The sequence below is a fragment of the Nothoprocta perdicaria genome, unplaced genomic scaffold (assembly GCF_003342845.1).
Source record: "Nothoprocta perdicaria isolate Ctin4 unplaced genomic scaffold, notPer1 scaffold_74, whole genome shotgun sequence".
NCBI classification, from domain to species: domain Eukaryota; kingdom Metazoa; phylum Chordata; class Aves; order Tinamiformes; family Tinamidae; genus Nothoprocta; species Nothoprocta perdicaria.
Window position 1 is genome coordinate 1,527,575 of NW_020456021.1, and position 25,859 is coordinate 1,553,433.

At 43.2% G+C, this 25,859-nt stretch overlaps 1 protein-coding gene across 1 annotated transcript; it reads right to left on the reverse strand.

The window, feature by feature from the left end:
* Nucleotides 1-277: 277 nt before the first annotated feature.
* On the reverse strand, nt 278-18,450 carry ASRGL1 (asparaginase like 1). The gene is made up of 6 exons (XM_026051328.1): nt 18,234-18,450; nt 13,151-13,293; nt 8,954-9,108; nt 5,632-5,750; nt 3,779-3,889; nt 278-1,372 (listed from the first exon to the last, which is right to left on the reverse strand). Exons 1-6 carry the CDS (start codon nt 18,418-18,420, stop codon nt 1,137-1,139), a joined length of 951 nt encoding a protein of 316 aa, XP_025907113.1. The 5' UTR covers nt 18,421-18,450; the 3' UTR covers nt 278-1,136.
* Nucleotides 18,451-25,859: the final 7,409 nt, after the last annotated feature.

Sequence of the window (25,859 nt, forward strand, 5' to 3'; positions counted from 1 at the left end):
CTGTTACGATTTCATAAACTGCCCATGATCAGATCAGCAGCCATTCTCTGTTCTCTTGTGCAACCAAGTACCTGAGCACAGCAAGGGTGCGAGAGCTGCCTCCTCTGTCCATCACTGTCCACATCCAGTCATCTGCAACATCTAATAAAACACGGATTAATGTAGAGAAGAGATTAGATGATCTTGACAACGCTGCCATTTAGTATAAGCCAAGTCAGTGACACAGCTTACTGGAGTTGGGATACAGGTATGAATAATATCAAAACATACCCAAAGATTTTCTTCTATGTTTATTTGGGTTATCTTGTAAAGGGAACATTCCACAGTACAATGCCATATAATTAGAATATACAAATCTGTGTATTTCTTCAGAGGAAACAGAAGTCACGGCACTAGCTAAAACATAAAGGTGATTGCACTGTTTTAATACACAAATGATTAAAGTTAGAAAACAGAAAAAAAAATCCATGAAATATTCTTGCTCTTTATTTCCTTCAGAAACACCAAATCTTGATGAAGAAACTGTACTGCAAAAAGAGATAATGCAGAATATAATTTTTAAATCATATAGTTTAATATTATTTATCTTTTTAAAGAAAAAACAATCAAAATCTCTCCAAAAATACTTCAGGTTTCACACAAGATGTTTGTTAAGAAGGACAGTTATATTTGTGTTAGCACAGCTTGATTTTATGATGTGACTTCTTGTACAGAATTACTTTCCAGTTAGTCATCATAAATCGCAGTCATGTTAAGTCTAAACATGGTGCCTATCACCTACATATTTACGCTGTGAAACTTATTTTTTGTTGAAATCATGACCTTCTTTACCGCTACCATGCCAGTCAGTAGTCCTTACTGTTAATGGTCCAGTCATATTCCAAAACATTAAAATGTTTTGAAATACTTTGTTGTGGTCTTTGTTTTTTAATTCTAGGTCTGATGCCTGTGAACAGGAGTCCCAGCACACATCACCCTTCCCAACTCTTAGGAAAAGCTTTGCCCAGCTTTCATTTTGACGGTGAACACCCGTGAGCTAACCCAGAGCACAGATCCTCTGGAAGGATTACATTGTCATCACCCTCAAGCAGAAATGGGCAAACTTTGTCCTTCCTTGCTGCCCAGCATCCTCCTCCTCAGAGCCTGTCGCAGTGGGCTGCAAGCGCTTGCTCCAGGGGCTCCGTGTGCTGCTCCCCAGCGTAGATCCCATGGAGCAGCTGCTCATCCTGCACAGCAGCCCAGGACATCTGCTGGGTGGAGAACCTGGCTGCCCACTGGCCCGAGCTGCTCACAACGATGACGCCGCCCAGGCCCCCGACCCGCCTCTTCATGTAGTCCAGCGCGGCGTCGGCAGCCGCCGCCGGGGCCATTCCTGCAAGGAAGAACAAGTTACCCACACGCTGTCGCTCTGGGAAAAACGTTACGACCCCCCCGTTGCTGAGCTGAGCAAAACTAATTCCTGCTCCGACTAAACCGGTGAGCACAGCCCAGGAGCTGCCCGCCACAGAGGGTGGCCCTGCATGGCTGCAGGTGGCTGCTGCTGCAAGGATGGCAGCTCGACACTTCTGGATTACACTTCACTTCCAGGCCTCAGCAGAGCCCAACTCACAGCTCTGTGTTCAGGATGCATCTCACGTGCCAGCATTTACGGGGGAAAATGGAGCCTGCAAGCTTTCTATCTGAGGCCTGTCACAGACTGGGTCTAAGGCATTTAAGATTTAAATACACATGAAAATAGTCACATTTTTCAGGCATTATGTGTACTCCAAGCCCACCGGACACAGTGGAACTCAAAGCATGCACTTCCACAATTTATCACACACGGACATGGGTGTTGCTCTTCCTGAAGCTTCAGAACCCACCTGGGAAGATGAGGACTAAAAGGACTAGCCATCAGGGAAAGCAGCAGCAGAGCAATTTCATCTTTTTGTAACCTCATATTCATTCAACATGATCATTTATACTAACAGGAATATAGAGAAAAAATTACCATGTGTATCACATACAGAAGCCTGTAATAGCCAGAGGATATTTGCTCCCTACGAGTCTGAGTATCCACTCAGGAAGGCAGTTAGCTTTGTTCCACTCTTCCAAGATATCTGTCATCCACAACGTTAGGCAGCTTCAGCTGCAGAACAACTGACCTGCAGCCCTCCTCTCCCAACTTGGAGTCAAGAGCAAACCCACACTGCMGGGTCCAAGGGGCAGCATTTCACCGTATGAGCTTTTCATCATGACAGCAGCTGTCTCCATAAGGCCCAGATTCCAGTGGCTATTAAGACTTACAAAACAAKTTCCTCTCTAGGCATGTAAATTTATTTTGCCATATTGGTCCCAAAATATGCACTGTGCAAATGAGTGAAGACTGAAGAGTGTGTTCAGTTTTACAGTTGTTCTTCAACACGCTGCTTCGGTTGACAGCTCAAGGACTCAGAAGCTGCAGTAATTAGGGGAATTTATTTTCAGCACCTTCCTCGAAACGTGCAGGAACTGCCTATTGCTGCTGCTCTTCCCTGGCAGCCAAGTTGCACCTGCCCTCCTGGGCAGGCTGAATGGAGGTAAGCACAGTTGTGGGCAACAAGTGCAAACCACTTACTATTACTATTATTATTATTATTATTATTTAACATGCAAGTCGTTTTTCTCTTGCACCCCTTCCTCACTCTTATTTTTTTCTTTTCATTTGATCCTCATTCTCTTTCCCTACTAGTAAGGCACGGGCAAAATAACAATCAGCGCTTTTTGCAGTGAAGGTAACTTCAAGCACGAGAAGAAACTGCCTTGCACAAGTCAGATTAAACAGAGTTTAGAAAGCCATTTCTAAGAGAGTGAGGAGAGACAGTGAGAAGTTGGAACTTTGAAAAATAACCCCCTCGTGTATTTTATGCTGAAACCTTGAAATGAAACAGGAGAACTGCAGAGAAATACGGATCTAGTGTGAAAACAGCCCCATGAAGCATAACAAAAACACTCTCAGCTGTTATTTGTCTCCCTGTTTACTGCTTCTCTAACAAAAAGGCAAACCGAAGGTTCTCCCAACTTTTCCCGCTGCACTGATCTCCCAGGGATTTAGGCCACAGCTCCCCCGTGCCCGAAGCCCGGCTCTCCCCAGACAGAGCAGGCTGCCCCGCGGAGGGTTTGGGTGCCAGGCTCCCTCCCGAAGCTCCCCGCGGGCGGCCCACAGGCCGATCCCGCTACAGCCGCACAGGACACCCGGTGTCAGCTGCTGACCACACACCCAGCCAGCCAGCTCAGGGCACTTGCCAAAACAAAATGAAATTTTAAAGCGTAGCTATTCTGAAGTGTCTTTCCAGCACTTCTGTTGCTATAATCAATGCTTTTAAAACAGGGACCATTACAGCTCATTAGAAATGTGATACTCTGTGCTTTCTTACTACTGCTTTGATTTTTCTCTCTAATCTTCCCGTAATCTCTGCTAAAAATCTCTTTTTTTTCCAATTTTTAACTGATTTTCGTGAACAAAACTTTCTCAAAGAAAGTTTAACATGACAGAGTAGCCAGCATCTTGCAACATACATTGTCCTAGGATATGATTCAGCATCAAGCAGCAGAGAGATTTCYGTCCATTTAAGGCCATGTTATCACTTTTATTGCTTCAGGGCTTTTTTGTTTGTTTTTAAGGGGGATAATCCAACCACAGAACTCCTGGAAGTTACTGTTTGGACAACAGCTCCGCAACAATGGCACACGAACCTAGACCTGTGGTTGGGCAACATTTGCTGTCCTTATTTCAGCTGACAGGAGGTTTGAAACCCACCTTGCTCCAYGTGATGGAGGACCAGCCGGGCTAAGACCACTTTCATAATGCTCTCCCCGTGTCCCGTGGTGGAAACGGCACCACAGCAGTTGTCAGCATAACCTCCACTTCCTTGGCAAAGGAAAGAAAAAAACGGTAATACTCTGTAATATAGATTCCAACTCTGTGTTATTAAAGAAAAATAACAAAACCAAGGTATCAACCATTTCTTCCTGACGGTAAGGAAGGTCTGATCACTTCTAGGAGCAATGTCAGCAACTACCTCCTTGCTCTTTTCTGCCTCTCTCCACAGCASAACGCATGAGAGAACTCGGCAGCAGCAGGAGGAAGCCAAGTGCCAAGTTAGGAGTGCTGGAAAACCAGTGATTTGCCTGGAGCAGAAGCAGCAAGAGGAGGCTGGGGCTTCACGGGGTGGCTCTGGGGGGCATAAGCATTTTCCAGGAGAGCAAGGGAGGACACGTTGCGGATCGGCAGGATAACAGTGGGGCGCAGAACACCCGGTCAGGAAACACTGCTACTACAGAGGACATGAAGGAAACRGACACTGCGAAGGCAGATGAGGGATTTCAAGAGCCTGGGCCCCAGTGCAGCGTCATGAAGCTCTCCTGAAAAACTCCCACCCCCTCATCTCAAGCAGGGTGCTGCTTCTACCATCCACTTCCCTCTTTTTCCCCTGTTTTGCAGGCACCCTGTTCCCCAATCTGCTCTCCACCAAGCTTCCACTAACCTGACACCCCCGCTTCCAGCAGGACTCCAGAGGGAAGCACCTCCCAGGAGCCCAGGCAGGAGCACGCAGGGAGTGAATGGAGCAAGGCACASAGGGAGGGCAAGGAGGCCAGGCAGAACAGCAAGGGATCCTTCCCTCCCCTACTTTCCTCATCTCACAGCTCCCTTACAACAGACCCCGATTTACACGTGAAACATTTGGCCACAGTTGCCAACCCCCTTTTCAAACTGTTGCTGGGCCAAAGGCTGGGACAGCTAGAGGCATCACYAGCTTTTCTGCACCCAGCCACACACACCTCTAGTAAAGGGAAAAGTTGCAGGCAACAGCACGCTGGGAAGGCTGCAATCAGAAATTAAGAAAAAATTGCTCTCAAAAYGCAGGGGGTATCAGAATATCAGTTGTTTGGGACATGAGAAAAAGTCTATGATAATAACAAGCTGCCAACAGTGGCGCTGTCTGTGTTTGGAACATATTTTACTAAAAATAACTATTTCCCAAATCCCAACTCTCTGACAGAGTCCTGAGGTAATCAAAGGGCAAGTCTGTCCCATGAGAGGAACCAGCCTGGGGAAGGGATTTCAAGTGCCTCTCTACACTTGGGTAAGAGACCTCTTAAAATATTTCCTTTWTTCCACACCGCAGCTCCTAGGTTCTGCTGCAGTCTTATCTGGGCTCTCCAAGAGCAGGAATCTTTTCCAAGTTGCCAGTCATTTCGGACTTTGGGCTGCCTGTAGCATGAAACCACAGTCATTATAGTTACACCTCCTTCCTAAGTATCAAGAAAAAGAGCATTTTAGTGCAGAACAGGGTACATTTTTGACTTAACTGTGAGCAAGGAATAAGGATAACATTATTAAAATGAACAGAAAGGACACACAGGAAAAAGAAAATAATCAGATTGAATGCTATTATTTTCCCAAATCAAAGAAGTCTTGGAGGATGATGATGACAATTCACCTGTTCTATTTCAACTCTCTACTTGCAGCTCCCATGTTGTACAACGGAGCCAAAACTTTGATATACTGAATGTTAGCAAGAAACTGTTTCATACTTTCTAATATTCCTGTTTCAATTCCCTAAAAGCAGCGAGACTGTATGTGTTCTTAAGCAAGACAACTGCCCGTACCTATGCAGGCTGTGTCACCAACACGGCCGGTCAGCTTGTTGGAGAGTCCTCCCGTGGATGTGGCACAGGCGACGTTCCCTTCGCTGTCTATGGCGACGGCRCCGACTGTTCCCAGGTCCCTGCCAAGAAAAGCAGCTGGCAGAGGGAGGCAGAGCGCAGCGGCGGCCGGCGTGCCGCGGCACGCTGCGCCCAGCTCCAGGGGGCTCCGAGAAATCACTGCACGTTACGACGTGCAGAACTCTGAGCTATGCTGACGAGAAAGGCATTTCTACCACGGTCTCATTACAAAAGGCACTCTCTCTTTAGCTTGTAAGCGATACATAACAACTGGGATAGCTTTCTAATTAATAGTACAGAAAATACGCTTGATTTTTGCCATGTGCCTGATCCCTCCCCTCTATCCAGCATGGCAACGACTTGGGGAGGGAAAAARAAGAATTCCCCCGGGGGCAGGAATCTTTCTCGCTGTTGCAGCTCACAGCAGGTTTGGTTACATGTGACACCTGAGGCAGAGCTTTCCCCTGCACAACCACTCAAAGCTGCAAGAATCGTCCCCACTGCCTCACAGGGAAATTCACTTGGAATATTAATAATAATGCACAGAAACAGGTAAATACAGAAAGAGCAATCTTGTTATGAATCCACTGAATCATTTCCTTCCTGGTTCCTCCTCTTTCCTCTTCCGTATCCCCCTAAATGCCACAAAAAAGAAAGGTTATTTCTGTGTCTTTCAACTAATACTTCGTAATGCATCATTAATGCATTTTTCCTCTGTATTTGGTAGACAAGTCATCTTAAGGTTTAAAGGGCTTAGCCAGTACAATCTGTTGGAACTGAGTATCAATTTAAAAATCTCCATACACTGAGGAGAAAAACAAGTTTCAGCAATGGCTTCAGCACAAGCCAGACAAGCCAGTTGTAAGAGACTACTTTAAAAATATGTTTGTGTAGTAGAGAGAATGAGCAAGTGAGAGAAAGGCTATCGTAACTTGCTGTAGAAGTTGCTGATTGAGAAGCAAGACATTTTCAATGGCCAAGGGTCTAAGTATCTGGCTCCATATTCCAATTTTGGTAATGCAGGCAATGACATAAAATAGTATCTGGTTGGCAGGGAGGCACTCGGAGTACTTAAATCCGTCCACAGAGGGAAGACTTCRTGCTGCTCTCCCAGGAACTGCCAGCGGGTGACTGGAACAGAGAGACCTTTGCCAGGTGTCCTGGCTTGGGTGAAGGTCTCTCCACAGCCCCCCAAAGCCAAAGCCAAAGCCAGGCAAAGTCTCACGCATCACGAAACCATCTTCTGTTTCCTTCCTGCCCGCGCTCCGGATCGAGGTGGACCGGGCAGCGTCCCCCTCGCAGACGGCCCTGGCGCCCGCGCGGAGCGGGACCACCGCACAGGGCCTTCCCGCCCACCCACCTGCTGCAAACCTTTGGAACGAGGCACTGAAGATGGAACGACCTGCAGCTCCCTCTCAGCAAAAGGGGTACCCACSGCATAGTGTTGTTCATGCTGCAGAACCACAAAGCTTTGACGTGTTCTCAGAAATACACTCTCAATATTCAGTTGTGTGAATCACTGCAGGTTTATACCAGCGGAAGACAAGGGTCTCTTCTCTTGAGACACTGAACTTCCACTCAGAAAGCCATGAATCCAGAAGCCACCAGTACAGTCAGCTGTACAGTAGTAGGGTCTCAGGACTGAGAGTGGGGCACCCACCAACGTTCCCCTTCCCAGGATGATCTCCTAGTATGTCGCCTCTCCCTGATAACACTTCCACCTCAGGCAGGTTTCTGCATAATCGCTGTGGACACGACGAGTAAAAACAACTTCCTACACTCAGTACAGGCACAAACGAGCTGACAAACAGCCCTGCTCTCAGCTTGGCAAGTTTGTGGGCACTGATTTTCAGAAAAAAAAAATAAAATAAAGACAATTCCCAAGTGCCTCAGAAACAGACAAGTCTTCCAGCATCAGATAGTCCAGATTGAGACAACACTGAAACTGAGGGTACCTAACACTGTTATAAATAAAGAGAGGCTTTTTAAGCAGCTAGGCAGAATGAACAMAGAGCAGGTTATGCTGTTCAACTCACATGAGACAGTGGGGGTTACTCCACGCTTTAAATTCGTGAGGATGAATTATACCACACAGTCCTTGATAGGCAATGGATCAAAACCCTTGTGTCATACCCAAGATGAACTATGGCTGTGACCTTTATTGCCAGGGAACAACTTCACTTTGTTTATAAGGCCATATTTACACTGGTCTCGTAAATTTTTCTTTCTAGCAGTATATTAGAAATTACTTTTTTTTTTTTTGTGGCCCCATTTCATGCATTTTCGTTATCATGCCCACAGAAGAAATGTCTTCTTCCTGATCGACAAAATCTTGATCTCATTCCCACTGCTTCACGCAAGAGACAAGCAACATTATGTAATGCAGTATTTYCCTATGCCACAATACTGCCATATATATGGAAGCTGAAAAAAATAATATTCATGCCTATCCCACCAAGACAGAAAAGACGTTTTTGATGCTTGATTTTTCCTCTTTTTACCTCCACTTCACCTTCCTTCTATTTTATGTCAGGTTTGCTTACTTTCTAAATGGCTATTATTGTGATGTCTATTACAATCCAATTACATACACATTAACATCCATCACTATACTGATCTTCTTGTCTATTTTTTTCTTCCCCCCACTACCTGCAGCCGTATCAGCACTCAGAAAGCCCCACAGGCCAAACTCAGATGACATCAACTATCTAATTCAGTTTAGAGAGACACCCAATCATTTACATTTCAAAACCAGTTTTTAAAAACATACATTTGGGCATGTGGACTGATTTTTTTTAAGCCACAGTTGTTTTGTGGTAAGTAATTTGTTTGCTAAAGCTGCTCTAGGCACTTCTGTAGCTGGTGATTTTAAGAGCAAAGACAAGTTCTAATCCTGTCCACCATTAATGCCACTAAACCCACACTAAGCCAACACTAAGCAACAATCTTCCTTCTCGTGTATTAAGGAACTTGTTCATTCACCAGTTACTTACACAAAGCAAATACAGTGTTATACTATATATAGTATAGAAGTTTTGCTTTGTATATATAAAAATTTTTCTATAACAATATTTTTGCATTGCATAAAGAGCATATACTGTTGCATTTTGAATTTGATTCATTACTTTCACTGAGGATATACAGAGGACAGTATCAATAAGAACTGAAATATCCTCAAATCTGAGAATAAACCTACACATTCTGTGGGTTTTTTTTTTAACCAATTCCTCTATTTCAACCTCAAACCTATTTTCAAGAGCCCTACTTCTGAAACTCTTCAGGGTTGGAATCTGGCTCGAGGTTCTTCCTCCATCTCTCCCGGGATCTTTCGGTGAYGAGTTTCTCCTCTGGGACCTCAGGAATCCCCATGGCCCGAGCAAAGAGGTGAGCCCCGTGGCCAGTGAGCAGCAGGTGTTTCGTCTGCAGGAGACAGAAAACAACAATATTTGACTGACATTATTTGTTTTATACGGATAATTCTGTAKGACCACTCTTCATTTTTAGAAATATGTATCTAGAAGACATTCCAGATTTGGTTTTATTTTTAAACTTCCCTGATTTCTATGCCTATCTCCTCTTCTACTAGAAAAGTGTTACTGCTTTCTACAACACAGATAAAAGCCTTCAGCATTTGAACAGAACTACATTAATCTATTTAAAACTGACTATAGTAGAAAATGTGGTAAGTTTGCTCTTTTTTTTTTTTTTTTTTGCTAATTTGCATTAAACTTCTTTATATTATCTTCAATCCATCTCCAAGTCTTTACTTATCTTAATGACTGGTTTGTCCGTTAACTAAGAGATCTAGAATGGCTTTAATCACAGGAAAGAACAGTAAATAAATCCCTGATCTGGTTAAAATATCTACACTTTGTAGAAGCAGGATCACAAAAGATTTAAATACCATATGSTAAAGTGTTTTTTAGCTAGATTACTTATTAATACTTCCCTTACTAGTTGCTGCTCTTAGGGACCCTGAATTTCATATATAAGAACAAAATGTTCTTCTCAGATTTCACACAAGACTGCTTTCTCTCTTCTAACAATATTTACATTCGCTAAGCTCTATTTTGATCTTTCCGTTCAACAAYGTACCAACTTGATCTTAAGTCAGTAAGCTTAGTTAAGTCCATGCTTCAAAGTCTGCATGCTTCCATTTTTAGAGAAACTTGCCACATTTGTTTCATTAACCCTCCTAACTTTATTACTAGAAGCTCTGAAATCTCGGTTAGTGTTTTTTGTTTTTAACATCCGACCTAAAAATAAACATCAACTTCTTATACCAGCGCACAGACATCATCATTTAAAAAGATGAGGCTTTTGGAGGAGCAGGGGTCTCAGGATACTGCCCAGGGTTACTGAAGGGCACAGCAGCCAACTTTTGGCCATAGGCCCTTATGGCAGTAGCAGAGCACACAGGCTCCAGGCTGGGGCCCAAAGGAAGCTCCCTGGCACGCTGGGAGCAGCCACGTGCCGGCAGSCCGGCAGGCTGCAGTGCAGCATGTGGGGCAAGCTGGGCTCTGCAGAACACGTACGGTCTCAAAGCTTCCCATTTCAGATGCTGCAGCACGGCTAAAGCAAGGGCCAGCAATCAGCACCACGAGCCAGCCYCAGCACTGCAGTTTTGAGGGTTAGACTTGAGCAGAACCTCTTCTCTCCAAACCACAGGTACTGAGCTCTGCTGCAGCCTAACACGGTCTCCACACTAACATTTTCAAACATTTATACAAGCAAAAACTGTGCATAAACTTTCAGTTCCATCCTGAATGGTCATGCACACATGTAGTAGCCGTAATTGCAAATATTTGAAAATAATTAACTATCTTTTTCCTGCAAGTTAAGTCCTCTCTTTGTGACAGCACTGCTATACAGAACGACATGAAGGGTCGCAAGGAAAACTCGCCTGGATGCTTGAAAGTGGGGTGAATATTACCCAGTAGGAGATGCTGCCAAATGATATGAGATCTGTCTATTTTGGACAAAGCTGAGGTTCCTGGCCTTGGAACAGAACTTCTTTGTGCAATGCTGCCCCCCGCTGCCCCTGCGCCCAAACACCAGCAGCAAACTTTCTTTTTAGAAAAGACCACTGAAGTTCTCCTATGACTTTATCTACCTGAGAAGACCATCTCCTCCATCACTTGCTTGCTTCAGGAATAGAGAATTAATAATTTAAATATGTAAATAYATATATTTACATATATGTAAGCATTCCCTCTCCCATATGCACCTTGTGGTAATACACCTGCCCCGTGAGATCCACAAACAAGAAATATTTGCCTACAGAGGAACAAGCTTCAGTGACAGTTTCCTTGCAATCCTCACTAAGAAGAGTTATCTGAGCAAGAAGTCATTGTGTCTTTCTTTCAACGCCTATTGCCATCGTAAGAGTGGGTGGAACCGTGGCAAAGGACTGGAAAAGTCTATTTGTCTTCTACAGCTTCATGAATGTATTTGCTAACTTCAAAGGTCCAGTTTTCCTGGGATACACTTGTAGTCTGGACATAGTACAAAAAGACAGAAAGAGTTCTGAATAAGAAAAAACAAACAATAGCAAGTTTCATGAATTTTATGGAATATGGGGAGGRAAAGGACCCTCAAGCTTCTGCACTTGCCTGGAATTCTCACCAAAAGGATYGGTGAGAATCTATCCTGGCATCCTACAGAACAGAGCAGGAGTTGGGCTTGGCACCTTTGTATCAAGCAGTCTGTGCTCTAAGTTAAGTTCTCTTTAGACTAATTTAAAGTCTAATTTAGTCTAATTTAAASAGCTGGGCAAATCAGTACCGGGAGAAGATACCCAAAGGCAGCTCGTGTGGTCCAGTCTATGTGAGAGCCATTCAATAAACACRTTGGGGCAGAGAGTGGATTACCTGCCCCACTGGAAAAAGAAAAAAAAAACAGAAAGCCCTTTCAATGCATCCTATCTCTGTTCACTGCACACAGTATCATCGAACAGGAATTTAATTGCTTTCTCAAGGATTTCCTGGATTAGTTAATGAACTAAGCCCTTCATCTCTAGAGAGTTCAACATTTYAGTAAGTCATGAATGGAAACTACGGTGGTGCCCTCCTTTCCTCTGCACTATCAGTTTGGACAGTCGGAGCCCAGAGATGCCTAGWGACAGCGACAGCCAACTAGACGCCCGTGGGCAGTAACATTTTAAGGGATTCCTTCCACCACCAGATGGAGCCCCTATTGTGCCACAAAAGGAACAGAAGTACAGATAATCCCAAGAGGTGCTTTTGTTGGTGGTGCTGTTTTTCTTCACACATGCTCAGCAACCCATGAAAACTCCAACCTCAGCATCCACAGGTCACCGAGTTCAAAGTATTTTCTAATTCCACACCAAGATTTCCTCTTCCCTTGTTCCCTCTTTCACCAACGAAAACATATCGGATACAGGAACTCCTAATTCCTGCCTAGGACCAGGCAGGAAAGCAGCATCAGTGGGTGTTCCAAACTGCACTATCTACCACAGAARCTACTACAACTTAGCTTAAGATATATCAAACAGTTCATGCTTATATATACATGTGACTTKCATCTTTTAAGCAGAATTCCTGGCATCTGGGCAAAAAGAAATACACTTGACCACAAAATGGATGTGCTTTTCATTCCGTATTTTCACAGTCATATAATTATGCTTGCTCCTTCACAGCTGGATTTTACTATTTCATTTCAAATTTAGCCTCAACATTTTGAGCACTAGAAGTGTCGAGAAATGACAAGAAAAATCTCATCGTACTTGACAAAGTTGTTCTGCTTGGGTTTTTTGGGGATGGGGGTAGTATATTTTTGTGCTTTTAAATGCTTTTATATGTTACTTTCTCAGAAACAATWTCTTCTGCCTTGACTTTATTCTTGTTGACTTAAAGGAGATTTCATCACTAGAAAATGGAGATCAAAACAGCGATTTTGGAACATTAACTGAACAATGGCATTAAAATAAATGATTAACAGAAAAAGAAAAAAAAACACCAAACATTTTCTCCAGCATTTTATCCCCCGAATAACAGGATAAACTCCATATAAAGGGACAAATCTTATTCCTTAGAAGTTTAAACACTGCTTTCTGCTGGGCACACATTTTAAAAAATATCTATATTTTAGTGAAAAGTTCCACTTTCAAAAAAGAACTACTGTCCAATTAAGGGCAAAAATAATTCTTACGTCCTTTGAAAGCTTCTGAGGACAAGCTGTATTTAAATCTTCTTTATAGACTAGGGAAAAAAAAGAAAGGTTTCGTTTTCTCAAAAGTCACTTGGAAAGGTTAAAGAGACATAAATCCTCTTTGTTAATAAGTGTTCTCGCAAACGCATTCCCTTTCCAACCACAGTGTAGCTGCACTAGCAGGCTGAAAAATGCACACCCCAGAAATGAGGCAGCCTTTCCGCTCAGGCACAGGCTGGTTATGGGAAAGCACATGCACAAGGCTGCAGGTGTGAGTACTTGTTCCCCATACCTTTTCCATAACAAGCCGAGCAAGTTTTATAGGGTTTGCTATACATTTAACTGCAGACACTGCTCCTGAAGCTAGATTTTTTCCATCCATGATAATGGCATCCATTTCTACTTCACCTTTTTCGTTTAGAACAGATCCACAGCCTAAAAAAAAAGAAGAAAAAGAAGAGAAAAAGAACAATGTTATTAACAGCTAACATCACAATTCGGTTATGAGACACCATCAAGCAGGCTTTCTCTTTTACAGTTTGTCTTCTGACTTATTGATAGTGACTACCTCCTGCTTATAAAAAGAATTGCAGAGAGGCTGCCAAGGAAGGCTACACTTGGCAAAGCCCTGTGCCATTAACAGAAGCCTTGCATGCTAGAATGGCTACTTAAAAATGAAGAGCTTTTTTTATTCTTTGCTAAGATGGAAAACACACTTGTGACTCAAACGCAAAGCATTGATTCAGTATATGGAATGCCATTAGTGTAATCCCATCTGAAATGCTCTATGAGATATGAAAGGTAAAGTGATAAACATAAAGYGAAAAACAGGACTCTCTATCACCCAAATCATTTTATGTACACATAAAGCTACTTTATATTTATATATTTTTTTTCCAAACAGTAGAATACAACATAACCCAGCAAAATAATTCAGGGTTCAATCCTATCAGGAGATAAGTATCTAACAGCCCCAAAAATTGCTGAAATTGTTAGAGAAAAACAAAAGGCTAAAGCATCCACTGACTAGTGTGCCAAAAACTTGAAATATCATGTTCTTCATCGCCAAATAAAAACAGTAGATGAAGGAATTAGGGAAAAAAAGAGCAATGTTAAGTAATAAAATGTTGGGTAGTTATTTTCTTCTATAATTATCAATGCTATCACTAACCTAATCTAAAATTAATGATATGCAAAATGAAATAATGCAAATTTTATATATATTTTTTATATATATATATATATATATATCCCCCCAATACCTGCACAGCAGTGGAATGGTAAGCAGTAAGTGATAAAATACACAAGACTTGTTAATAGAATATGGAGAAGACTAAATATAAAAACAAGTTATAAAAAAAGAAAAAATGTCCTGGCAGACTCGCACTAAACTAGGTAGAAAGACCTGAAGACTGTGCAAAGCTAAAACAGATTTTTGTTCTGTGAATCTAATGTTAATGCAAATCAGAAACCATCATTAGCAACTGTGGGCACGACCAGTGTATTTCAGACTTGACTACAAAGTTCAATCYTCTGCTAAACAAGGCAACAAAACCCTGTAAACTTCCTCCTGCAATCTCCAAATTTCCCCCCAGTACCTGAACTCTGTCCCCAAAAGGTTATTTTTTGTCCCTCCCAAAACCAAAACCTATGCTAGAGCTCAGCYCTGCGTCATTCAGAACCTGCTGATTTCTGGACTACTCTGACCCACACAGGTACTTGCTCTGAGTCCCTGTGCTGGCATCACTCTTCCAGCTTCTCCCTTACGCTTCCAGAGGATGCCTGGCTCCCCAGGAAGCCCCACCAGTGCCTTTCCYGACTGCCATTGCTGTAAGTCATAGCACTTGCTGCCCATCTCTCAGGGGATATATCCCAGGGCTTCACTCACTGCCATTAATCACCTGCACYGGGCACCGACCTCCTGTTACACTGTGCATATTACATTATGCAGATAATTGACACAAAAAGAATTGARGTTCCTCTTTCTTGATAAAAGAAAGGGGCCCTTCCTCCTCCAAGCCTTAAACAAGCTCCTACTGTCACATTCGGAGTAGAAATCCACTGGAGAGTTCCTCTGGCTGATGGTAGCTACCTACAAAGATCTCCTTTTGCTGCCAGTGGAGATAACCTCAAAGCACAACTCATTCCACCTGTTCCAGGGATCCACACAGACTTAGCTGCTGGTGGCAATGAAAGGTGGTACAAGGCAGGGCTAAACGGCAAAGTTCTGGTCAGCTGAGGTTGCACGAATCCTTCCTTCTGCAGCCAGGAAGGCCTCCTGGCTCTTACCCACATGCTTCCAGATGGGCCTGTCTTTCCAACTGCCTTCCAGAAGGGCAGGAGGGGCCACGTCACTCTTCGAAGGAGCTGCATAACTGCAGGAGCGCTCGGGTAGGGCAGGGAAAGGGCTCGGTTATGAGTCAAGGGCAGGGGAGCAAATAAGCAACAGAGGGAAAATCTAAGGGACCATTCATAAGGAACGCATCTGGCATTTCCAAATGCCAGCAGGGATGCTTGGAGGATTACCCAAATTCCCACCATCTACACCGTACACTGCAGCTAAGTCCAGCAGAAAGGCTAAGAAGAGCGTGCAAGGATCACTGCACCTGAAAGACAGTTCCTGTATCTGAAGTACACAGGCCAAGCTATTAACACTGCTAGTCACTGGATATGGCACGAAGGAAACGGAGCCACGGTCACTTCCTCGCCACAGGCAGGAGCTTGATGAGTTTATTGTTAGCTGGATGCTGCCCAACTCCTTGAGACRGTCAGTTCAGCGACCTCAGTGCCGCTCCTGAGCCCAGCACCATGCCTGTGTGGAGATGCAACTAGAGTACAGCTGGACCCCATCATCTGAAAAGGGACATAAATTGATCCTTCCCAATCTTTCTGTTGCCTCTTARCAATGTCCATGTTTTTACAGAAAACATGACAATAAAACTGCTTTTACTTTTACAGAGATAAATGCCGCATGATGAGTTTTTAACAGCCACTCCAATCAGGGCCCYCTTCACACAGCTTGCAGCTCATTCTCCCCAGCTCCTGAGAGCAGCTGAGGCTAACAAGCATTAACACAGTTAGATGCACAGGTAAGTGATTACAACACTACTTGCCATCTCCATCATCAAAAYAGTCAAACTCGAACAAGGGCTTAAGGTTTAAGCAAGTATTGTTAAAAATGGCTCATTTAATATATTACAAACAACATATAAATACTGAATTATTAGAATAAAGAATACGTTGGAGCAAATTGCCTTCAGACAAAATAAATAAACAAACAAAAAACTCACACAACCAAACAAAAAACACACCCTTATTCTCCATCAAGGATAAAACATGACCTCAGACCATGAAAAAGGCTGTCACATGCACATACTGCATGTCATATGTTAAGTGTAAAGTTGTAATTAAGTGACTGGACATGGTAAAGCCTAAGGTCCTATTCTCAAATGATAGGATCACCTCTAGATGGAAGAAGTGCTGCAGTGTGAGCACACCCTGCTCACGGATGGCAGCTCGATGACTTAGCTTGGAGCGAGGCTGGAATCCGTGCTCTGGAGCAAGGAGGTAACCATGAAGTGACTGCACGACCTTCCCTCCCACAGCAGCAGAAACAAACCAGAAACAGAGGTAGAGCAGAAGTCAGTGAAAGGGCCTCCTTTTCCAGATGAAAGACCAGATCAATGCTCTAAAGTAAGGAAAATATTCTGTTCTGGCTCATTTCACCTCTTTTCACCTATTTCCCAAAGCTCAGCATGGTTCAGCAAATGCAATACTACTGATGAGATGCCAAATSAAGGATTTCTTTTTAAATAAAATAAAAAATATTCAAAAACATATTCATATTCAAATACAGCATGTGTACTGCTACTACTGTGCTCCTGCTCACCAGGAAAAGTGTGCAAGTTCTTCAGGGTGTTATGGATAAGTGAGCTTAAGCAAACTATTGTGACCTCCGCCTTCACTACAGAGACAGTTACACTACAGCTAAAATTTGTCTCCTGTCTCAATATTTTTTTTCTTTTACACAGAATCATCAAAACCAATGTATAGCAAACTAAGAAGGTATGCAACTGTTTACGCAGATTAAGAGATGCAGAGAATTATTAAATGATTTATATTGCAGTTGCTTCTGCATCATCAGCTGGACAGCTAATATCAGGCAGCTCAAGAATAAGGGATTTTTCCTACCCTGAAGCAGTTTGTGTTAAAAAAAAAAAAAAAATCTAAATTATTTGTCAGAGAAGATATATACCCAAGAAGCATGAGAACTGCTAAAGGCTGAACAGGTACTGATTGGGTCAGTACCTAAGCAATACAAAGCTATAAAGGCTAATGACAGGTTTAGAGAGTGGTAAAGAGAAACACAAGTTAAGATGCTAAGTTACAAGCTATGAGAGAACACAAGCCCAATAGTAAGTATATAATAGCCTCCTAGTACACACCATACCTCCAAATCTGCTTCAGGATTATCATCTAAAAAGCAGGAAGTCCAACCCAAGTCAGTTATATACGGTTATATATATTGTAATCAATATAACTTCAATTTGAGGTTAAAATCTCTCCCTTGCCCTCAATTATAAGGGAATAATATAAGGGAATCTCTGCAAACACAATGCCCTCATTGCAAACAAGCACACTATCTAAAACACTGGACACTGACAGGTCTTTCTTTTTTATGGTCATTCCTGACATACCTTGGTGGGGGAAATATTTTCACTGAAATTCATCAAAACAAGCCTGAGATCATATGAAGAGGAGAAAAATATTACAGAATACAAACATATTTGTTAGTAAGTGCAGTTTAAAACACTCAATGTATGAATTCAATGACATACCCTTATTACATTATTTTTATAATATTATTTACCAAAGCACTAATTATAAGAATTAATTAAAAATAAAATAAAATTTCCGAGAGCAGCCTTCCCCAGGCAATTGGTAGAGGCAAAATATTAAGGCTCAAATTTCGCTCAAGGCCATATTCAAGGAATATAAATATGAATGTTAAATAAACATCTACACCATTAAGGAATCCATGCCTTGAAGACACCACATAACAACAGAACATTTACAGAACAGTAATTCTGCAGTACCAGCATGAAACAGCAAGTATAAAACRTCTGAAAACGGAGCAAGACTAACTCAGGCGCCTAGGCATGCTCACAAGAAACTGCTACGCACCACGCCATTTTGCTACCTACGGAGAAGCAAAGCATTTGTAATGCAAATATTTATCCCACTGCAATGCGCACGACTCAAATAAAACATAACTCAGCATTTTCAGGATTAGCTGGACCCAAAAAAAAAAAAAAAAAAAAAAGGATTCCAAAGCCACTTAAGTCTTGGTTCCAGCAGCTTTCTGAAGCAGTTACCTGCATTGAAGTGAGGATCGTCCTCCATGGCCCGCACGGCCTCCTCCACGGCGTCGAGGGCGGCGCGGCCGCGCGCGAGGAGCCGGTGCCCGCGCAGGGCGGCGCGGACCACGCCGGCGCGGCAGCCGCCCTCGCGCTCCTTGAAGACGCGGCCGGCGCCGCCGTGCACCACGATGAGGGGCTGCATCGCACCCGAGTGCGCGGGGCCTCCCGCCTGCACCAAGCCGGGATGCTCCGCTGGCCTGTTATGGAAAAGGAGTCGTTCGCATTCACAGAGTCACAGGATTGCTGAGGTTGGAAGGGACTCTAAGATCATCCAGACCAACCCCCTGCTCCAGCAGGGACACCCAGAGCACAGGGCGGCATCCAGACGGGTTGGGAAGACCTCCAGAGAAGGAGACTCCACAGCCTCCCTGGGCAGCCTGTGCCAGGGCTCTGGCACCCTCACAGGGAAGAAGTTCCTCCTCACATGGAGATGGAACTGCCTGTGTTTCAACTTGTACCCACTGCCCCATGTCCTGTCACTGTCCCCCACTAAGATCTTGGCCCCTTCCTCCCTACATTCTCCCCTCAGGTATGYGTACATGTTGACCAAATCCTCTCTGAGTCTTCTCTTCTCCAGGCTAATGGGGAAAGCCCTTTGGGTGAATTTAACAGATATACTTGGTTTGATTTCAACGATTTTACCTTTCAGGATGCTGAGCATTCTCATGAATGAGTTCAGCGAGATTCAAATCCCAAACAAAGGCGGCCCCAAAAAACTCGATGCCGCTTTGAAGTCAGCCCTGCCCTCAGTGGGAGGCTGGAACAGGAGYCCCCTACCCTGGCCCTCCCAACCCAAACTACTTGGGGACTTAGTGATTCAGCCYGAGCCCTGTTTGGAGAGCTCATTACTTTAGCAGTTAGGCAGAAGCAAGCACCCGAGCTGGATCCTACCTGTTCCCTGTGTCCGGGCAGGTGCCCCTTTATTCAAACACAGTAATAACAGCAGAGAGAAGGCGCCGACCTAGTCCCGAGTTAACAGTTTAACCAACCCTGCTGCTCAGAAATCCCGACCTCCGGCCCTGGCCCTGCTCTGCACTTCGCGCAGCGCAACAGGACGACAAAAACGGGTCACCAGCAGCTTGTTATTACTGCTCTGTGAGCAACAGGCGCTCCCCGCGGCCCCGGCGGCGGCATCAGGGCTTTACTTCCATCACGTGGAAGCGAGAAAGGGCAAACGGGAAGCGACCCGGCCGCCCCAAACCCGGGCACGCAGCAGGGGAACGCTCCACACGGCGGCGGCGGCTCCCGGCGCGGCTGCTTTCGCGCGGGGCTGGGGGCTGCCGCCCGGCGCCTCGCGCTCACCCTCGGGACGGGACGGGACACGGAGCCCCAACCGGCCGCTCCGCGGGACTCACGGGCAGGCGGCGGCTCCGCGCGGCGCGGCCGCGGGGCGGGCAGAGGCGGCTCCGTCCCCCCGCGCGCCGCCGCCCGCCCTCGGGGAACATGGCGGCCCCGCAGCGCCCTGCCCGCACCTAAGATGGCCGCCCGCGGCTGGTCGCCCCCGTGCGCCGGGAGCCGCGTCCCTCGCGCGCCGGCGGGCCAGGAACGGCCAGGAACCGTCCAGTTAATGATCCAGGAACGGCCAGCGGTGGCTCGGAAGTKCGAGGAGGCAGTTGGCGGGGCTGCTGCCTGTGGAAGTGAAGGTTTCCTCTGAGCTGTGGCTTCACAGAGCTGGCGATATAACTGATTTCATTTCCTCTTGGCGCTGCACCTTGTTGTATCAGATGTTAGCAACGCCTTTAATTTCCTCTCTGCYTGCCACTGCTGGGTATCTCCTCGAGTTGGGTTAGAAAAATGGCACCTCTGCCTCAACTGTGGACCAAGGGATACATCCTGTCCTAAGGGATACATCCTCTCCCATCTGCCTGCCCTTCTGCCCCTCTCTAAACACCCTGGAGTTATTTGTTTTCCAAGTTGAAGCTGCTCGAGTCTATGCACGTGGAAACCAGGTGCAGCCACGAAAGAAGCAGGGTCTCATCTGAATCCCAAGCTTGTAGTGATACAGACCAGATGCCAAAAAAGTCATATATATCCTTCCAGATTCTAGATAACAAAAGCGAGAAATAAGATTGCTTTTTTTGTTTTATTTTAATAATAGCTGCTTGAGGAACAAGTACTTGTTTGCTATAAAAAGAACTACCAAAAAAAAAAAAAAAAAAAAAAAAATCTGAGGAAAATACTTGAAAAATACAGCTTAAAAGTTGACTGAATAAAAATCACTTCCAAAGTTCCTTTAACTTTATGGTAAAAAAATAAGCAAGAATTTCCCTGAACGTATGCAAGCTGTGCTTGGCCAGCAGTCAGCTTTCCAGCCTTTACTACTCCTGTTTATCTTCCCAGCCTCCTTCCTCCTCCTTTTGCTCCTTGCTTTGCTCTAGGCAGGGCTCCTTGAAGGCCAATAAATGTGATCTGCCCCAGACACGCTGTGAGCTGAGTTGACACGACTGCGGAAAGCCAAAGAACGAGGATTTATGGCAATATAAAACTGAGTAGTCACTCAGTTTTAAGATCTGTCTTGAGCCTGGATGTCAGGTTGAAATGCATTAGTGCGGTGTAATTAAACAGAACTACACTGGATGGTGTTTCACTCTTACTGATAGCATTCACAAAGAGTCAGAAATTTAAATTTTAGATATCAAAAATGTAGTATCTACTTTTTTAAACATGAAATATATAYCTTGCTGTTAGGGGTGATGTCAAAATTTTACTAATTGGATAAAATAATTTACAAGAATTATTTAAATAGTTTGCATGGATAAGCAAACATTACATKGATAAAGTACCTTAAACTGAAGTGTTAATGTTAGTCTAACGCAGTTATGATTTGGACTGTTSTAACATGTTGGCTTGAGTTTGTGTGAAAATAAATACCAAGACTGTTTCTACATTGATCTAATTGGGGTTATACTTGCACAACCAAGAAGAATTTGAACCCCGAGGCAGAATTTTTCCTTGTCAGGACAAACAAACGAATCATGACAAACTTGGGAAGTCATTGACCTGTTTTAATTTATTACAAGTGCATATCTGTAATACAAGTATATGCAAGTAATAAAAATACAACTGTAATATGCGTATTGCAAGTTTTAAAACAGAATCAGCCATCCAGTGCAAATTGACATGTATTGCACTTCCCTTGTCAGCACTTCTATTAAACAGTGCACAGATTTTTTAACCAGGCAATAGACTGAGCCAAGATGTTGCTTTTAGCTCCATGTTTGTCTATTTGTCCTTGTCTGCTCTGAGCCCTTTTCCAGTTCTGATCAAATCKTTTGTTTGTTTGTTTGTTTGTTTCCAGCCCAGGTCACTGTTAGTTTCCAAATTAAAACTGGAACAACAAAAGTATTACCAGTACTGCCTGGAAGGGACAACCTGGAGGGGAATCATGTGTTGCCAATAAAGTGATGGCCATTTTTCAATATATCATCCCTTATGAATTGCTGAATCACCCCTCACTGAACTGCTTTCTGTCTATTTCCTTAGGAGACAGTGGACATTTAAACCTTCTTATAAAGATAGCCTGTATAGCAGCATAATCCACTTCAATTAACTTTTCTTTTGTATCTTTTCTACTGTGATTACATTAGAAAAATACCATATATTGAAGAGTGGAATTAGGCAGGGTAAGCAAGTATGTTGATGAAAATGTCCCACAGAAGTTGTTGAAGATGAACTTAATGAGATTCTTTATAAATATATGCTACGAAAACCCCCAGGACTTACTGGAAAGTATTATTTTTACTTTTATAGTTTTTTTTTTTTTTAATAATCAATTCTGTAATGGGAATCTCTCCTAAGTGCATATATATATATATATATGATATATATATGTATAAAAGACATTTCTGTAGCAACCTATTGACTTCATTCTTGCTGATTTTCCTATGAGAGCTTTGCATACTGTAATTGCCGTAGAAGCAACTTTAAACATATACAGAATAAATTAGTTCTTCTGCATGTGCCGCTCTGTGGAGATAAGCCTTCTCGCTTGTAAGCTCCATGTGATACACTTGAAAGAGGTGTTACAGTAAGTAAGGGCTAGAGGGCTGAAGCTGGGGGAATAAATCATCTTACCGCATGTGAGTGGAAGATGTGTGTATCTGAGAGAGCAGCTAAATACCATAGTGTCTACCCTGCATCTCAAATGACTAAAATATCACTAGAATTATGCCTTCTATTTTCCCACAGAAGCCATGTAAATAAGGGCAAGCCTGTCTAGAGTAAGAATTCCCCAGAATCTCACTGAAGTTTTAATTGTTGGAAATAGCAAAGAAAATAAAATATACAATATACAATATTACAATATACACAGCGAGTCTTTTTTTTTTTTTTTTTTTTTTTGGTATGGATTGTCTATTATCTATAATATGAAAATCTTGATAAAATGATGTAAAACAGATCTATTACAATTTCTTGAATTTCCAGGCCAAACAGACGTGATCAAGACTAAGGCTTCTTGCATATGTGTCACATAAACATGCAGAAACACATTACCAATTGAAAAAGTGCATGTGAAATTTCAAAGGCGACGGTCTCTGTTTACTGATGGACAGAACTGCCACAGCAAGGTCAGTGCAGTGTTAGGATGTTCAGGTCATGCTCTGCAAATGCTTGTGCATGGTGAATACCTTCATTCACATGCATAGTTGAATTAAGACGGTAAACCACTTCATGCCATATGTTATTTATAAAAGATGGGAAATCCAGTTCCTCTGAGAATAGGTCTATTTTCTAAATGTAAATTAAGATATTACTTAAGTTTTCTTTCACATAAAGAAAATTAGTAATGAGAAGTGTGGCAGTTKGCATGGTATTTGCTTAAACACATTTCTGATGAAGCCAGATTTATTAATTTGCATGTTGAATAGATTAGCTGGAAGTATCTTCTTGGGGGAATGGGCTAGAATCACAAATGGTGATGATGATTTCTCTTCCTCTCCCTTGAAGCTAAATAGGTTCATTTTCCTCCTTTGAGGAGATTTGAACCCAGATTACCTGTACATTTCCATAATCCATAATATTATAACTCCCTGCTCTGCTGAAGGGCTCATCCTAGGCAAGTGTTCTAAACACAAGGAAATCCAAGTGTAAAACACAGAAACCTAAATTATAACTAATCATTTTCCTTTTTTTAATTTTTGTTACTGCAGTGCTGAAACTGTGTTGCATTCTTGTCGTTGCTCTTCTGAAAAGCAAAAACAAAAACACATTCATCTATATGTGCTTTGAAATTCCATGCGTAGATAGTCTTTAAATTCCAGCCAGCTCCATGCTCATCACTTTACCTTCCAATTAGGCAGGATCAAGCTGAGTTTTTTGAAGCTCTTTTCGGTTCTTCTGCTGTTGATTCAAAGCTTTACATTCCCTCAGTGAAACCTTTTCAGTCACTCTTATTAGGTTAATCTGCGTAGTACATATGAGCAAATATTAAAAGCCTGATTTAAATCTGACTGAAGTTCACACCTCTTCGCTACAAGTGCAGGGAATTTGTGCATCGCTCATTCAGAGAAGACAGCACCCTCCGAGCTGGCAAAGTCCTGCTTGTTTTGGTCCAACTTCTCTCCCAGGCATAAAACACTTGTAAACACTCAACAGTTCTCAACAATCTCTACAGTTGAAAGTACTTAAAAATCCAAGATCTGGAATGTATTTTCTTGTTTCCTATACCTATTTCATCCATTAATTAAGTTTAAATCCAGTTCCGTTCTTAATTGTGTACATTTAACATGCTAACCTCTGTGATAAAAGAGAAATTGTAACATAGTTTAGCCTATGCTTTAGGTAAAACCATATTTATCTTTTAAAAAGTGATAGAATAATTTTGCTTAAATATTTCTTGAAATAAGGCCTGAAATTTAATAGCACTGCAGGAAATATTAGGTAATCTTATAATCTTCAGTGGTTCTCAAGGCTCAACCTAGGTATTTTGTCRTGCATGTGATCTTACTAAGAGCCATAAGAGTAATGAATGGCCTATAGACAATTTCCACAGTGAGCAATAAGTTCTCTTGGGAACTSACTGGTAGCAGAAGTGATGAGTAGAACTGGTTTCTTTTAAGGAAATCTTGTAGGGACTTCACAGAATCACAGGATGTTTGAAGTTGGAAGGGGCCTCTAGAGATGATCTAGTCGAACCCTCCTGCTCCAGCAGCGACACCCAGAGCACGGGGCACAGGGTGACATCTGCTTTGGAAGACCTCCAGAGAAGGAGACTCCACAGCCTCCCTGGGCAGCCTGTTCCAGGGCTCTGTCACCAGAAAGAAGTCCTTTCTCATATGGAGGTGGAACTGCCTGTGTTTCAACTTATACCCATTAGCTCTTGTCCTGTCACTGGCCACCACGGAGAAGAGCTTGGCCCCATCTTCCCTACATTCTCCCCTCAGGTATTTGTACATATTGATCAGATCTCCYCTCAGCCTTCTCCAGACTAAACAGGCCCAGCTCACTCAGTCTTTCCTCATACAATAGACRCTTTAGTCCCTTAATCTTCTTTRTTGCTCTCTGCTGGACCCTCTCTAGAAGCTCCACGTCCCTCTTATACTGGGGAGCCCACAACTGCCCCCAATACTCCAGGTGAGGCCTCACCAGAGCTGAGGAGAGGGGCAGAATCACCTCCCTTGACCTGCTGGCAACATCYTCCTGATGCAGCCAGGATCCCATTGGCCTTCTTGGCCATGACAGCACTGCTGTCTCATGGTGAACTTGGTGTCAACCAGGACTCCCAGGTCCTTCTCTGTGGRGCTGCTTTCCAGCAGGTCRASCCCTARTCTGTMCTGGTGCCTGGGGTTATTCCTCCCCAGTTGTGGGACCCTGCACTTGTCCTTGGACTTAACAGACCAAAAAGGCACAAATTTTCCGCAAAAGGGGTGTGCACAAGACGCATTCGCTGCTGCTCAGCTTGGCAATCCCAGCAGCTGAAGGGAGACAAGAGGATCTGCACCAATCCTCTGCTTTTTCCTTATAGTGTTATCTGTAGCAAACGACATTTTAAATGATACTTTACAAAGTCCAATGCCTTTCTCTCTGCGATGAAGAGCCAGCACCTCCTGGTACAAAACAAACTGGAAGATAATTTTCCTGTGTGCAACTTATCCAATGAGTTTATAAGAAAAAGAAATTCCAAAGAAAATTCATAAATGCAGCTGCATGGGCTTTAACTGAGAGCTGACCCTATGGACAAGGTTTAATTTTGCAGAAAGGCAAACAGGGAAAAATTAAGCTTTAGAAGTTTGCTAAGCATAAGTGCATTACATTGCAGGTGTATTTATATATAGAAGTTACTCTGTTACCAGGAGGGTTATAATGACCTCATGTTTCCACAAGAAAGGAACATAAACACATGATATTCTTGTAATGAATTCTTGTACTTCCTATGTAATGAAGTACAAAGTTGAGATAAAACATTAGTAGAACTGTGGAAATTTGAGTGATGAAGTTAGTTTGATGGAAGTGATTTTTGTAGCCAATAAAAAGTATACCCCAATGTAATAAATAAGGTTAAGAAATGCTTAGAAAAAGAATTTGGCAAGTAAATGGTGATAAATGGTGATTCTACAGATATTTTCTTCTTTTCTTCTACAT